Below are 15788 nucleotides of genomic sequence, written 5' to 3' on the forward strand. Positions count from 1 at the left end.
ATTCCCTTTTATCTGAAACACAGAATTTCACAGCCACCCTGTAATGTGTGGTTATTTTTAACATTGAATTATTATCTTTCCATAGGCTGCTTTCATTCATTATTTACTGCAGCAAATTTTTAAGGATTTCCATGAAGTGCAGCAGCGATTTCAAAGGTTATGGGAACAAAATCTTGAATCATTAAGGAGCACCCTAAGATTAGAATCTGACTAAAAATACACTTATCTTTCTTAAACAAACCACACAGTGGCTGTAGTTTTTATTTAAACCAATATTAGTCATTGATTCATTAATATGAATTTTATTTGATTCTTCAGGAATTGTGGGGTTTTCTTTCCAGCCACAGGCAGGAGTTTGTTGGTGTTTTAATCCGAGGAAAACCAGTGCAGCTGGTACCAGCAGTACCTCCTGCCTGGAAGATCTGGGAATGGAGCAGAGCCTCCAAATATTCCTGAAAGTGGGATGGGGAATAAAGCAATGAATTCCCAGCAGTGTTTGGAGGATGTCAGCAGGTCAGGAGTGATTTCCAGGACGATTTTCTTAACGGCTTCAGGAGGGTTTTAAGCAGCCAGCAGTGAGCAGGGCTCAGATGAGGAGTTGGCATTATGGTTTTTTGTGGGGTTTTTTTTGGTGGTGTAGATATTTGTTATCACAAATCCTCTTTTTGATCAGTTTAGATAAAACTGTTACTGCTCATGCTGTAGCTGGGCTGTGCCTGCCCCGATTTGTGCAGAATTCACTGCCCCAAATGAGGGGGGAAGTAGAGGAATTCATTTTTGCCCCGTTGATGTTTTTCCATCTCTAAACCCTGCTCTGCATCTCCTCCTGGGCAGGCAGCTGGGCTGAAGCTTTGTTTTAAGGGGTGCCATAAATCAGCTCCCAGGCTGTCCCTGTGCCCAGAGAGCGCCAGGGGAGGAGGAGCTGCCACAAATCCCCCAGCTCAGTGTCTGTGGGGACTCAGAGAGAGCTGGGGTTGGGTAAATCCAGCTGGACAAGCAGCTGCCACTTCCTGCTGCTGCTCTGGCTCTGGAATTCCCAGTGCTGTCCCCACAGAGCCCATCCTGCTCGGGTGCTTCTCCCCCATTCCCTCAGCAGCCCCTGTGCCCTGGCTCTGGCTCCTGACTGGTGGTTTTGGGATGACAGGATTTGGGATGACAGGATTTGGGATCACAGGATTTGGGATCACAGGATTTGGGATGACAGGACTTGGGATCACAGGATTTGGGATGCTCCTCACTGCTCTGGAGGGAGAATTTGCTGTGCTGTATCAGGAACTTCAGAGGCACAACACAGACTCTCTTCTAGGTTGCACAAGAGAGCAAGTTTTATTATTCCAGATCTTTTATAGACAGGTCTGAGAGGTAAAACTCTCATTGTCATTAAACCAACAGATCACCAGTGTTGGACAGTTGGGAACAACAGCCCTTGACTGTTTCTTGCAAGAAAACAAAAAGGATCCGAACAACACCTGCAGAGGTTGTTTTCCCTCTCCAGGGACTGTTTGGATTCTTCCTTATGATTCCTCATGCCAGTGTGTGTCACACCCTTGTGTGACTTGGTTTCACACAGGCTCAAGCTAATGCCTGAAGCCTAAAAATCTCTTTATTTGACCATTGTCAGTTCCCTCAATTCACAGTAAGAACTGAGCTCACAGGCGCCGCGTTTTCCTGACTGGGTTTTTACCGCGCTTCATAAATATCCTGATTTGCCTTTTTAAAAAAAAACTTCTGGAGTGTTTTCCCTGTGGAAAGAGGAATGGCTGTGCAGTCATTGCCTCTGCAGCTCCTGCTCTGGAGCTGCTGGTGCCCAGAGCCAGCGGGAGGCTTTGTGCCGGAGTTCTTGGCGCTCGCCTCCGTGACTTGTGTCAGCGTTAGGGATGCAGCTCATTTCCAGGTGCTGGGAAATTGCAGGTTGGGATGTTTAACACAGGGATCCGAGCAGAACGGGCTGGGTTGATGAGTGCTCTGCCTGCATCCTGCAGGTTCTCAGGGGTGCAGTTCCCTGGCAGCACCTCTCGCTTAGCCCTGAGTGATGGGCAGTGGGAACAGCTCAGAGATCGTTTAAAAGCTGATTGATGTTCTTGGTGGAACTGGAACACGAGTGCAAAACCCCTCCTGCAGTGACACAGCTCGTGCCAGAGCTGGGCTGAGGATCAGCCCTGAATCCCAGGAGAACAACCCCTGGGGCTGGCTGGAAGGGGAAGGGGCTGGTGGCAGGCTCAGATCCTCAGGGACACGTTTCATTTTCCCTGCTCCTCTTGCTGATCTAACTTCTCTTGCTCACCGCTAATTTCCTCATCCAGCTATTTCCAGGTGGGGAAAAAAGTGCTGCTAATTTTGGGAAGCTTTGTGGGCTGTTCCAAAGCTCTGGCTGGGGTGTGTGATTTTTGTGTGCTGACGTTTTAATCCTTCAGACTATTCCCGAGGCTTCCACATTTCCGAAACGCAGAATAACTCCTTTCCAGAGGGCTGATCTCATAATGTGTGGGCAAACTAACACGGATGATCCTGCTGGCTTTCCCTGCTCATGTTCTCTCTCCATCCCTGTTACTCCTTTGGTTCCACCCTCTAATTCCCCACCTCAGCTGAAAATTCCCTCTTTATTTTCCGGTCGGTATTTAGGGAATTGCCACCAAGCCGGGTGCTGACTTCTCGCCTTTCTCCCGCCCTTAGCAAGCAGCAGAATTCCTCCAAATCCAAGTCGGTTTGGGAGCAGAGGACGAGCCAGATCAGGATGCACAACTTCCGAGCCAGCTGCGAGGCCCTGTACAACGAGCTGGACCCCGAGGAGCGGGTGCGTTACGCCACCACCCTGCACATCCGACCGGACATGAAAACGCACCTGGACCGGCCGCTGGTGGTGGAGCCCCGCAGCGAAGGCAGGAACAACATCACCAAGCTGAGCCCCGTGGATGTCCAGGAGGTGGTGGAGCACCCCAAAACCACCTCTGCTGATGGGGCAGAAGCGCCACGGAAGCACCACCGGCATCGGGAGAAGGAGAAGCTGGGAGAGCAGGAGAAGGGAGACGTGACCAAGGATGAGAGCGGTGAAACCGGGCCGGCCAACAAGGAGGAGAGGCACAGGCAGCACCGCAGCCGCAGCAAGGAGGTGGAAGGGGGCAGCAAGGAAGGGAAAAGCGACCGTAGCAGGGGGCAGGAAGGGGGGAAGAGGCACCACCGGCGGGGCTCGGTGGAGGAAGGGGCTGAGAAGGAGCATCGCAGGCACCGCAGCCACCGGCACTCCTCAGACCGGCCGGGCAAGGAGGGCAATGGCACCGCCAACAGCGGCCGGGGCGAGCGGCGCTCCCGGCACCGCGGAGGGTCCCGCTCGGGGAACAGGGATGGAGAACCCTCGGCCAAGGGGGAGAACGGAGAGGAGCCCCACCGGAGGCACCGGCTCAGGAACAGGGCGCTGTCCACCTACGAGTCCGTGGAGAAGGAGAGCGGGGAGAAGGAAGGGGAGGCTGGCGAGAAGGAGCACCGGAATCACCAGCCCAAGTGAGTGAGTGCTGCCAGACCCTGCCCGGGTCAGTTCAGGGGTCACAAAACCCCAGATGTGTTCCAGAAAATCCCTTGTGGCCCTCCCTGCTGTCCCTGTCCCCACACCAGCTCCCACCACAACCCACAGATCTCTTTTGCCTCGGCCAGCACTGACAGAGGCTCCCAAAGACCATTTTGGTTTGTAAAAGAGCTGAGGTTTAAGGCAGGAAATATCCTTGCTGTAAACACCAACAGACCCTGTAGGACACCAAGTGGAGCAGAGAATTTCCCAGCTTCTGAAGAAAGCTCCTGAGGGACATTTTTTAAATTTCAGCCAGCCTTGCTTACAGCCCTTTGATTTTCATTTTTAATGGGGAGCCTTCAGCTGCACCACCAGTTGTTCCAGCACGTGGCCTCTTCCATTAAGAGCAACGATAGCCCCCATTTGCTTTAATTCTTATGTAAGTCAAGTGAGAAAAACAGCCCTGGTGAAGCATTTGGAGTAGTTAATAAAGAAGGATAGATTGCCTTTTCAGCTTTATTAGTCTGATGGAAAAGAAATTGCACTGGGATTCTTTAGAATAGAGTTCATGTCACCGTGGAGAGCCGTGAGTGGCACTGAGATAATAATTTTCCTGTCTAAATTATCTTCCTTTCAGCTGAATTTTCAAACACTGTGCCTGCTGTTCAGCGTGCTCATGTGCACGGGCTCCCTTTCCTCCTCACTGGAGCAGAGCTGCTGCTGCAGAGGAGAGCAGGAGCCATTTAGCTGCTGACAGCCACGTTCCAGAAGGGTTCCAAGCTGGAAAAGAGAATCACCAGGTTTAAATGAGGCATGGGAGAGCCTTAGGGAGCAGAGTGTGTCTGCTCTGGGGGGTGGCTCATGGAATCATTGAAGTGACCCCAGGATGTCCAGAGCCAGAGCCCCCTCCTAATGCTGGAATTGGGGTTTGGCTTGGGACGTCTCAGAGGAAAAGATCCCAAATTTTGCTGCCAGATCTTGTCCTGCAAAGGATTTCTGTGGAGGAAACAAAGCCAGCACGAGGTGCAGCCTCAGGGATGTGCTCTCTGAACTTTTCCCGGGTCGGACTGAACAAATCCTGCTTTTTCCTAGGGAGAACCAGTGTGAGCTGGAGGCCAGTGGCAGTGGCAGTGGCCCTGGCAGTGTCCCTGTGCACACCCTGCCCAGCACTTACCTGCAGAAGGTGCCTGAGCAGCCCGAGGATGCCGACAACCAGAAGAATGTGACGAGGATGATTCAGCCCCCCCTGGACAAAACCACCACTGTGAACATCCCTGTCACCATCACTGCCCCTCCAGGGGAAACCACTGTCATTCCAAGTGAGTGCCTTTGTCCTCTGCTTTTCCACTGCCAGGAAATCCAGATGTCCAAGGGGTGATGGGGGCTCTCCATCCTCGGGAGAGGCAGGCAGGGAACTTGGTGAGAGAGGATCTGTAATTGCCACACGGACTGCAGGAACTCAGCCAGGGTTCCTGGCTGCCTGGTGGCTCTGGAACACCCAACATTCCCTGGAGATTCCCCCAGGCCACTCCCTTTGTGGAAGGGAAAGGTGGAGGAGCAGGGAAAGCAACATCCATGTGTGATCCTGCTGCTTTGGGATCCTGTGACATTCCAGAGCTTTTAACAATCCTCTGCATCACAGCTGGAGCAGATCCACCCTCCCTGTCCTCCTCCAGAGCTCTCTGGCTCTGTCAGCACAGATGGTTCCAAGGTCCTTGTGCCCAGGCACCCCCAGCCTGCTGCCACCACCCTGGGGCTGATCCCTGGCAGGGTGGGAACAGCCTGGGGAGCTGAGGAGAATCCCAGGGTGAAATCCAAGAGGTCCACATTAAACTTCAGGCTGTCAGGACTCTGCTTTCCGAGAGGCACAGCCAAGATCTGGCAGGGACTCTGTGCTTTTTGTCAGCCACAAGATTTATGTTTCCTTTCTTTTTTTTTTTTTTTTGTTTTCTTTCTTTCTTTCTCCCTTCTTCCCCCTTTTCAATGGTAATTTTCCTATATTGCAATGCTGAGTTCCTGTCAATCACAATTTATCAGCCTCTCCCTTTCCTGGCCATTTCCTCTGGATCTGACTGGAGATGCAATAAGGAGTTTATTGAACATGTCACTCAAACACAATGAAATGTCATTTTCTTGCAAAATAAAATAAAAAGTAATAACAGCCCTGCACTGAACACATTCCAAAGGGTGGGATTGTTGGACTTCAGGCCCAGAGAATTAATGGAAGAGCCTTTCTAATTTATTTATGTCCAAGAAGAGAATTTGCAGCATAAAATGTTACCCAGTTCATAGACAGGAGATTATCTTCAGTAAATTATCCCATAAATACCCTGCAAGTGAAGTCAGGATGAGAATGGGAGAATTTCCAACCTTTGGGAGGGAGCTTGGGAAGAATCTCAGAGGAGATCCCAAAACCTGCTGCAGGATGGAGCTGCACACCTTTTCACACAGAGCTCTGACCAAACCCAGGTGCACGATGCAGGCACAGCTCAGGGGGGTCCAAGAAATCCTTTCCGGGTCTTTTTTCCTATTTCTGGGAAGTTCAGCCCCCAGATTATTAAACCTCATCCATGAATCTGCTCTTTATGTGTTCCAGAGCCAGTTGTGCTCCTGCTCCACGAGACTGCTCAGACTTTTCATTTTCTTTCAAGCTGACCCCTCTCCCTAAGAATTCCTGCTCTTTGGGATGGGTTTTCCAGCCCCAGTTTGGCAGCTCTGGGATCAATCAGCTCATGGTTTCATTTCCTGGCTGATCAGTGGAGGGGCAGAGCTGCCTGACTCCGGAGCGATAATGATGCAATGATTGTTCATCCCGTTTAATCAGCGCTCCCAAAGGCTCTTTGCTCTCCCAGCTGCACTCTTTGCATTTCCAGCTGTTCCAGGCTCCATTTTTAACCCTCTCCTTTGTGCTCTCCCTGAATTCCCAGTGAACAATGTGGAGTTTGAAAGCAAATCAGAGGAGAAGAAAGACGTGGATGACCTGACGAAAAATGGGCCTAAACCAATCCTGCCTTACAGCTCCATGTTCATCCTCAGTCCCACAAACCCGTAAGTTCCTCAAACACCAACCACGGGTTCCAGGTGCTACAATAACAGGAGTGGGATTTTCATCTCTGAAAACACACTGGGACATGAAATAAAAGCTTTTTTCTGTGGGCCAGACACTGTTATTCTGTTGGGGATAAATTATCAGAACAGGGAAAAGAAAATGCTTTATTTTTTTTAGGGCAGACCCTGCTGATGTAGATCCCAAAAAACAGGAGCACAGCTACTGCTGGGAAAAGATTTTATCAGGAATAGCAGGTTGAGGGCAATTTGGATACCAGAATATTCCTGCAGGTTCCTCAGCTGGAATTCCTGTTCTTTCCATAAAGTGGCTTTGTGTCACTGCAAACTTTGAACTTCTGGGGAAACCTGGATATTTTTTTTTTGCCAAGGCTGGGAGTACAGCCTGTGGGATCTGCTGGGATTTTTGGATTTCCTCCTGCCTCCTGGGGAGCAAATTTCCAAATTTCCAAAGCCCGGAAATTCTGAATCTGTTCTTCTGGAGGGCTGCAGGAGCAGCAGGGAGAGGGGATGGAATTGCTGTGACATGAAGGGCTGTGAGTTATTTTAAACATTTTAAGGGAGGATGATTGGAACTTCTGGAGGTCCCCTTGGAGCAGAGGTTTCTCTCTGGCTCAGATAAACTTGTACACCAAAGGGGAACTTGAGCCCTTCCTTGGCAGCTGGATTGAAGAGGAGGATGAGCTCTCCTCCTGCTGCTGAGGACTGTGACATCTGTGGAGTCGTGGAACAAAACAGGCTCTGAGTTCTCAGCTCTGACATCCAAAAGCCCCTCTGGTGGAAGCATCCCACACCCTGAACAGCATCCCAGAATCTCCTGAGCTGGGCTGGACCCACCAGGATCACTGACAGACACCCCAACAATCCCACCCCGGGCATCCCAGCTGGCTCCTGGAGCTCTGGCAGCATTGGGACCATGACCTGGGGAGCCAAATTTGGATTATGGGGTTTGGCCTCTGTCTGGAGGGATATGGAAGTGGTTTTTTTCCTAATATTTGGTCTTTTTGCTGTGAAATGACCACCAAAAATGAGCTGGGAAAGATCTGCTGAGGCAGCATGGCTGGGTGAGGAGTGAGAGGTGCTGAGCCCAGGGGCTCTGAGCTGAGAAGCAGCAAAATTTCCTTGTTTCCTTCTTCTTTTCTTTCCCCTCTCATCCCATTTAGGACCTCCTGAGCCTCAGAGTCCAAGATCTGGGGGTTCTTTGAGTTGCTTTGTTGTTTCAGCTTCCTCCAGCTTACACTTGCCCCCAGAAAAAAAACCTGTGCTGAAAGAAGCAAATTCACTGGGGATAAAAACGTGTTACAAGCAAGCCAAGGGGCAATAACAAGCCAAAGCCCAGAGTCCCAAGGATGTCAGCAGCTTGTTTTTCCTCCTGTGGGCAAGGTGCAGAGCCAGCTGCATCCCCCCAGGTGTTCTGGCTGCCTCCAGGGAGCTCCTTCTTGGCTCAGCAGCTTTTCCCCACTCCAGTGCTGCCATCTCCCTTCCCAGCCCTGCTGAGGATCCCTGACCCAGGTGCTGCCAGAGGGGAAAACAGTTCAGGGAAGCAGAAATAAATCCCATTTTTTTCCCCCCAAGTGCCACCATCCTCTTAGAGCACGCAGGGCTGTGATTTCTCAAGCCCCACTGGCGGTTCACAAACGCTCCCACATCTCACTGCTGGTTATGAATGATGAGGAGCTAAAAATAGGGGCTTGTTATTGCTTTGATGAATTGAGTTTGATGCAGGAATTATGGCTACAAACGCTTTTGGAAATGCTGCCTGTCACTTCTGTGGCTTCTCGGAGCACGGAGATGATCGTCTCCTCCTGGCAGATGGAAAACCACAGTTAAGGGCTCCACAAAAGCACTTTTCTCCAGGTTATTGTCTATCAGATTTGTTTCTCTGGTATTCTTTTCCACTCTGAATCCATTAGCCAGCCAAAGAAAAGGAGGATGTAAGTAGATGTGAAAAATAGACTTTAATTCTCACTGTTCAGATATTTGCTTAGAGGGAATGGGATAGAGGAGCTGAAATACATTCTCAGATAACAAAGTTGTTGGCGAGTTAAATCTATAATTTGATTATTCTCAGGCTAAGTCCTTTATTCAGCTGACAAATATGGTGCAAATGCAGAGCTCTGTGTGCAGTTAAGGATTTGGGAATTGTGGTCAGAAGGAATTATTGGCTTCAATTTGTGAAGAGTTTTGGATTGCTTGGAAATGGGAGCATTTACCACTTTCCTGGGACATAATTTGTGAATAAAAAGATTAGGTGGAAGTAATCAAATCTATTCCTGTGAAGTATTTGTGCTGTCAAGTGTGAGTTGGAGTGAAGTGCAGGCAGAGAGAGATTGGTGGGAGGAACAGTCAGAGCCACAAAGGCAGATTCAGCTGAGAGTCTCAACATTTTAAAGGGATTAGTTGACATTAAAAGGATTTCAAACCTTGTTTTGAACTCACAGGGCGTTAACCTGGCAGTTCAGAGGGAGAAGGACGGGGGAGTGCCATAAACATAATTTGTAGAATTGAGTGTGGATGCTTGAAAGCTCTCAGTGCCCTTCTGACAGATGGGTAGGGAGATAAATAGCTAGAGAAATAAATAGATAGGGAGATAAATAGATAAAGAGATAAATGGATGTTGTTGCTTTGCAGAGGGGGTAGAGAGCAGTGCAGAGACGTTGAACTCCCTTATTTAACTCTCACCACAGATCTGCTGCAAACTGCAATTTAAAGCCTGTTTTTAATATTTCCTTCCCATTCTTTTAGCAGGAATGCCAAAGGTGCTGCTCCTGCTGGGTTTGTGGCAGTTTCCCCCCTCTCACAGCCCCTCCCTGTGCTCCTGTCCCTGCAGGATCCGGCGCCTGTTCCACTACATCGTCAACCTGCGCTACTTTGAGATGGTGATCCTGATCGTCATCGCCCTCAGCAGCATTGCCCTGGCTGCAGAGGATCCTGTCCAGGCTGAGTCTCCCAGGAATGATGTGAGTGACACCCAAAATTCCCAGAATTTGGGTGTTTTTCTCCTCCTTTCGCCGACCCATGGCGCGTTCCCATCTCCCCGTGCTGGCAAAGCAGAATTAGAGCTGTCCTTGGTAGCACACCCCAATTATCTTTGTTTTGCTCTCAAAATGCTCAAATTCCTGCCCCTTTCTGCTGCTTCAGCCACACCTGAGTTTGAGAGCTCGGAAATCAGGGGTTGTGTGGAGGAGCTGCAGAGCTCACACCCCACTGTGTAGTGGGACAGGCTGCTGGATAAACCCCTTAGGAAAGGATGTTCCAACATTTCACTTTGAAATTCCCCTTTTGCCTTGCTAAACCTGCCAAAAACGCAGGGGCACTGGAGCCAGCCTTGGGTGCAGCCTGGCAAAGACCGGGGAAGTGCTGCTTTAAATCATAAATTTTAAGATGATTCAGGTTTGTGCCTGAATGAAACCCTCCCAGCAGATGATTTTTGTCCATCCCAGCTGGATTGGATGTTTAACCTTGCTCCTGTGAAGGTTATTTCAGTGTGTGGCCTTCCCTAACACACATTTCCCTTTCCCACTCAGGCTCTGAAATACCTGGATTATATATTTACAGGAGTCTTCACCTTTGAGATGGTGATCAAGGTAAGGACTTTTCCAAGCAGAAAGATTCAGATTTATTTGTGAGAAGCTGGTGCAGGGCAGAGGTGGGAAGGACGGAGAGCTTTAACTTGGGAGCAGCTCCCACAGTCAGATGGAGCAGCTTCAATCTCATATTTTATGGAGGAAAATCAGGAAGTCTTTGGGAGCTGTGGCTGTGTGAGAGGATGAGAACTGGGAAGACAACAGGAGCTGCCCAGACCTCCCTGAGAAATTCCTGATCCTTCCCTTTTCCTTTGGCACTGAGCAGGAATATTAATAATTGCTGATTCTGGGTTTCAAAAAGCAGAGAACTTATCTTTTTACTCAGTAGGGTGACAGGTTTTGCCAGGACTGTGGGGCAGTGACTTCCCAGAGAGCACAATTCCATAAAATCAGGATTCAGTGTTGGGGTAAGGCAGGAGTTGGGTTTTCCTGTCAGAGCAAGATGCAGAAGAGATGCAGAATAAAACCAGGATTAATATTAATTAATTTTAATGTGTGGGAAAAAATCCTAGGGAGCGGTGAGAGCTCTTGTTTCTACAGCTCTTGGTCGTGGTTTTTTGATTGGAGCTTCATTTTTGGGAGAGTTTCCCTGCCTGTTAGAGAGGAGCAGCTCGGCCGAGTATCTCAGCAATTAGCTCAGGGTCCTTTGATCCAGAACCTTCTCCTGGCCCTTGGCAGGGTGGATTTGGGCCATGTTTTATAAAACTCTTCCTTTTCCTGGGTTTTCTCTGCAGATGATTGACTTGGGGCTGCTGCTCCACCCCGGCTCCTACTTCCGTGACCTGTGGAATATCCTGGACTTCATTGTGGTCAGTGGGGCCTTGGTGGCTTTTGCCTTCTCGTAAGTTCATTTTCCTTCTCCTCCCAAATCCCAGGGAATAGCTGACAGAGGGGGCAGGACCCTGGCACAGGGATGTGGAATGTTTGTGGCTCCATTTCTCACTGAAATGTTCAGTTCCTGCCCTTTTCCCTCTCCTAGGGGGTGGGATGGGAGGAAAAGAACAAACCCAACTAAAATTGTGTCCTGGAATCTGGTGAAAATGCTCCTGGCTTTAGGCTGAGCCCATTCACTGCTCGTTCAAACACAAAAACAAGATTTTTGTGACTCTCTGGCCAAGTTATTTTAAGGAAATCCCTGTAAGAGTTTGTGGCAGTTCGGTGTCTCCAGTCAGTGGTGGTGAGAATTGCTCTCATTTTGTACAAACAATTAAAGAAATCAGCTGATAACTCAGTGAACTCTTGGCAAACCCTTATTTCCAGAGCTGTGGATATTTCTGGGTCACAAACCTTTGCTATTTCTCTCTTTTTCTCTCCTCTCTCTGTATTTCCACTGAGTTTCCCTTTTAGTGCTCCCTCCCTCAAACCCAATTCTGTATTTGTCTTTAAAATAATACCCCACGTTCTTCTTTCGTGTCAAGGAGGATTTTGAACAACAAACACGCAGAAATTACTCTTTAAAAATTAAGATTAGCTTCTCATTTGCTCCTTTTTTTCCTGGGAAACAACCAGAGGAAGAGCAATGTGGGTCCTTCCAACCTTCAGGAGCTGGAGAACGGAAAGAAATTTTCCACTCGGATTTTTTTGTTGTTTGTAAATCCTTTCCTTACAACAGGAGAGACCTGGAAAGAGTTTCATCTTCTGCTAAATTAACCCCGAGCAATTAGGGGAATGTTCATCATCCCTGCACTCATCGGTTTGTGGACACCACGATTAGAGGAGAGGAAATTGTTTCATTTGCTAATGAGAATTAGCAGTGTTTCACTCGCTAATGAGAGAAGCATCCACCTTTATCAGGGAGCCTCGGAGCGTGGCTGGGCTGCTTTAACCTGGCAGGAATTTTTTAAGCAGAGCCAAAAATCCCTGCTCCTCCCTCAACTCTGCACACACACACACACACAAAAAAAAATGCTCAAAATGTTGCCCTTTCTGGTAAAATGTTCCTCAGCGATTTCTTCGTTTTCTGAGCTGTCAAAATTCCCGTCACATGGTGGCTGTGAGATTTGTAATTTAGATTTGCTTTATGCTGAATACAAATGCTGAATACAAATAAACCCTCTAAGTTAAATGGGCCCCAAGTTGGATGGATGGGATTGATATTTTAGGTGTATTTTTGGGGATATTGAAATCTGGGCTGTGCCTGATTCTTCACCAAATGAGTTAGGTCTTGGAGAAAATCATATTCAACATATTTCAAAGGGATGCTGCCCTCCCCTCTTTAAACATTTTGTCTCTCATTAAAAATCAGATTTTTGGAGGAGCTGACTGCTCTGTCCTAAGCAAAATTATCTTGGTGAATGTCCTGCTAACTTAAAATTTAATATTCAAAACCAAGCTTCTTTTTAAGCTTGGCTAGTGTGGGGTTTTATTTCCCTGCACATGAAATGTATCTGTGGAACATCTTTCACAACCAGACTTGACTTAATCAAAAATTTAACTCAAAAAAGCCACATTAGAACCTAACAAAGCTCCTGTGAATTGAAGAGAGGTAGAGAAATAAAATAATCACAAAAAACAACCTAACCCAAAGTCTGGGGTTCCACGAGAATTTCTCTTTTCCGTTAGGAATTCAAACTTCCAAGACTGATGGGAGCAGGGGCATTTTGGGAGCCCTTCAGAGCATCTCTGTGCTGTGGGAACAAACCTCAGGCTCTGCCTTTCAAACATCTTCTCTTTGAACACGATTTTCTTTTGAGGGAGATTTTCCTTGCTCGAGTTACGGATTAAAATGAATAATTTTTAATCTTTCCGAGGCTTTTCGTGCTCAGGTTTTCTTCTGTTGCTCGTGAATATCTAACAGCACCTCATCAGCCTCTAAATAAATTACTTCTACATCCCCTGCCTGTGCTTTATAATAAGTGCCCCAAGCTGCTTTTATTTTCCACTGTGAGTGAGTTTTGAGCAGGGTTTTGCAGCCAGGGACTGCATAAACCCTGCCTAGTTACTGTCTCCCAGATTAAAGTCAGACAAGCTTATTTGTGAGACTCAGGAAAATCTGAATTTCTCCTGTGATTTTGCTGCTTTCTGTAAGCTCCTCTCCTCATCCCCGTTCCAGGAGGCAGCATCCAATCCTGGGAATGCCTGCAGGCTCCCAAAAGCTGCAAAATCAGTCATTCCTAGGAAATTACCTTTCCCTGTTCCAGTTCTGAATGCTGACAGGGTTCTGTGACTTAGGCCCAGCTCCTGGTTTGGTTAAACCAGATGGACACACAGAGCCAGCTGAATGTTGATAACCCCAAAAAGGAGCTTCTGGAGACTCTTTGTTGTTCAGTTGGATTTTTCCAGCAAATCCTACAGCCCTGTCACCCTCCTCAGTGTCACTAAAAATGGGATTTAATGTGCCTGTCACCACTTGGTTTGCAAGAACCCACAGCTGCCATGTGTGAGGTGGGATTTAATTCATGTTTTTGGCCTCCTCTCTGTCCACTGGAGGTGATGTGAACCAACTTCTTGCTGAATTAACCCATCCCTAAAAACCCTGGGAATATCAGAGCTCCCTGAAACTCTCCCATCTGGAATATTGCAGCGGCCTGTGTTAATTTCAGCCTTTGAGATGGTATCAGCCACTGGTACAAGATCAATAAAATCCAGCTCTCAAAAGCAGCTATGGGTTTTCTTTCTGCCTGCAGCTCTTTAGAAGCAGCTCTCTGGTTAGAAAAATAAAAAATAAACGTCAAGCAACACCCCCAGAGTGATGCTGGGAACAATAAGATGATGATGATAATATTAATAATAATAATGTCTTCCATTTAGCAAAGCATTTCAAAGAGAAATCCCTTTCTTTTTCTGGAGATAAACATGCCACAAACACCCAGACACGTTTGAGTCCTTAGGGAAGTGGAAGCAAACAAAAAAAACCCGTGGAAACTTGTCACCAAAATCTCTCAGCCCCAGGTGCAAAATGTACTTGGGAGGAACAGCTGAGGGAAAGCAGCAAAGATTTGGCCTGGAAAGATTTGGAACGGAGGAAAGGCGGCTGAGATGCCCAGAATTTCAGGATGCTCTTGGAACAAATCAAATAATGGAGGTGATCCCTCCCCAGGTGGGAGAGAAGAGAGCTGTGGAGGTGTTTTTCCCAGTGGAAGGGCGTATCCAGCAGGGAATTTGGGATTTCAGAGCCCTCCCTTCCCCGCTGGTTTATCCCGTGGAATTGGTGGGAGTGGGCCAGGGGCTGGGGGGGTCTCTCTGATGTTTCTGTTTGTCATTGACTCTGCTCTTTCTTTGTCTTCTCCTCGCTGGAATCTCTCTCTAGGAGTTTCATGGGGTAATATGTTCTTCCTGTCTCTTGCTGCTCTGTTTTGCCTGTCCAACCTGTGTCCACACACTTTGCCACTGTGGAGACAACCCAGCCATGTTCCACCCATCCCATCGACTCCCCCGTCCCTTTACTGCTCATTATCCAGTGAAATGTGTTATTTTTCCTCATCCATCCTGATTTTCCTTCAGCAGAGATAGAAATCCAAGGCAGAGAGTCAAAAAAAAACAAGTGGAGTGGTTTCTGTACCAAAAGGATGTGAGGGGCTGACTCAGTGGGCACTGATGGGTGAGGTACAATTCATTAAAATCTTCATAACCAGGTTTAAAGGAGCAGTTTGAGTCTCTTTTGGAGGATTTCACCTCTAAACAGCCAAGCTGGAAGCTCCAGGACTAATTCAGTGCAGAGTGGACAATGAGGCCTAGCTGGGATCCAGGCTCTGAATTTGGGGAAAGCCTCTGACATGAAAACAGAGCTCAGGGAGATTTTTGCAGGGGTGATTTGTGAAGAAGAGGGTACCAAAAATTGTATTTTACCCTGTGCAAGTGGCAGTTTTGCTGTCAGTGCAGGGGCAGGGTGGGAGGCAGAGCTGTGGCTCTGTCCCCACATTCCAGGAGCTCCGGGGGGATCCTCCACAGCAAGGAGAAAGATGCCAAGAAAAGCCCAGGAAAATTTGGCACTCGGTTCTCTCCTCTCTCTAGGAAAGCAGAGGATTTAGGGCAGGAAGAGAGTGGCTTTGGGCAGGGTGGGGTGACCTCATTCACTCTTCCAGGGAGGAATTCACTCTGCCAGGAGGATTCCAGGCAATCACAGAAGGCAGAGGCTCCACCTCACCCTGAATTTTTGATGCCCTGACTCTGAGGGGTCCATGTCACCTGAAATCAGAGCTGCTGGCAGCAGCAACAGGAACAGGCAGCTTCCATTTGAAAGAACCACTAAATTTTTAAAGGCTCTTTTATTTATTAAAGGGAGAAAAGGCTCTGCAAAGCTCTTTTAAAATATTCTTAATGTTTTAAATAAACAGGCAGAAAACTGACACAGAAAACAACAACAAAACAGCACTGGCCTAATGGACCCAAAACTGATCTAATGCAATTTTTTTTGGTGGCATTCTCATTTTTTTCTTCTTTTTATTTATTTTCTTCTTTTTCTTGCTGTCAGCCTTTATCCTGTGCTCCTCTTTAGCTCTTATTCGAGATTCAGCTCTCCTGAATGTTGCAGTTGTTATTCTGCAGTCAATTAAAACCTTGTCCTTCCACAGCAATTTATTTTTGTCGTGAGGAATATTCAGGTCAGATGTGTGCTTGGATACACCTTTTGACTGAATCCCAGCTCCATCTGGATCTTTTATTTCCTTGGACATCTGGCTTTGTATGAAAGC

At 47.9% G+C, this 15788-nt stretch overlaps 1 protein-coding gene across 1 annotated transcript in view; it reads left to right on the forward strand.

Moving 5' to 3' along the window:
* Window positions 1-15788, forward strand: part of CACNA1B (calcium voltage-gated channel subunit alpha1 B) — a 225976-nt gene that overhangs the window by 159943 nt on the left and 50245 nt on the right. Inside the window, exons 22-27 of the mRNA XM_086858660.1 lie at window positions 2674-3498; window positions 4595-4821; window positions 6430-6550; window positions 9399-9528; window positions 10096-10155; window positions 10890-10996. Coding sequence (XP_086714786.1) covers window positions 2674-3498; window positions 4595-4821; window positions 6430-6550; window positions 9399-9528; window positions 10096-10155; window positions 10890-10996 — 1470 coding nt within the window. The remainder of the gene's footprint in view (window positions 1-2673; window positions 3499-4594; window positions 4822-6429; window positions 6551-9398; window positions 9529-10095; window positions 10156-10889; window positions 10997-15788) is intronic.

This window comes from Cyanistes caeruleus, chromosome 20 (assembly GCF_971803275.1).
Source record: "Cyanistes caeruleus chromosome 20, bCyaCae1.hap1.1, whole genome shotgun sequence".
NCBI lineage: Eukaryota > Metazoa > Chordata > Aves > Passeriformes > Paridae > Cyanistes > Cyanistes caeruleus.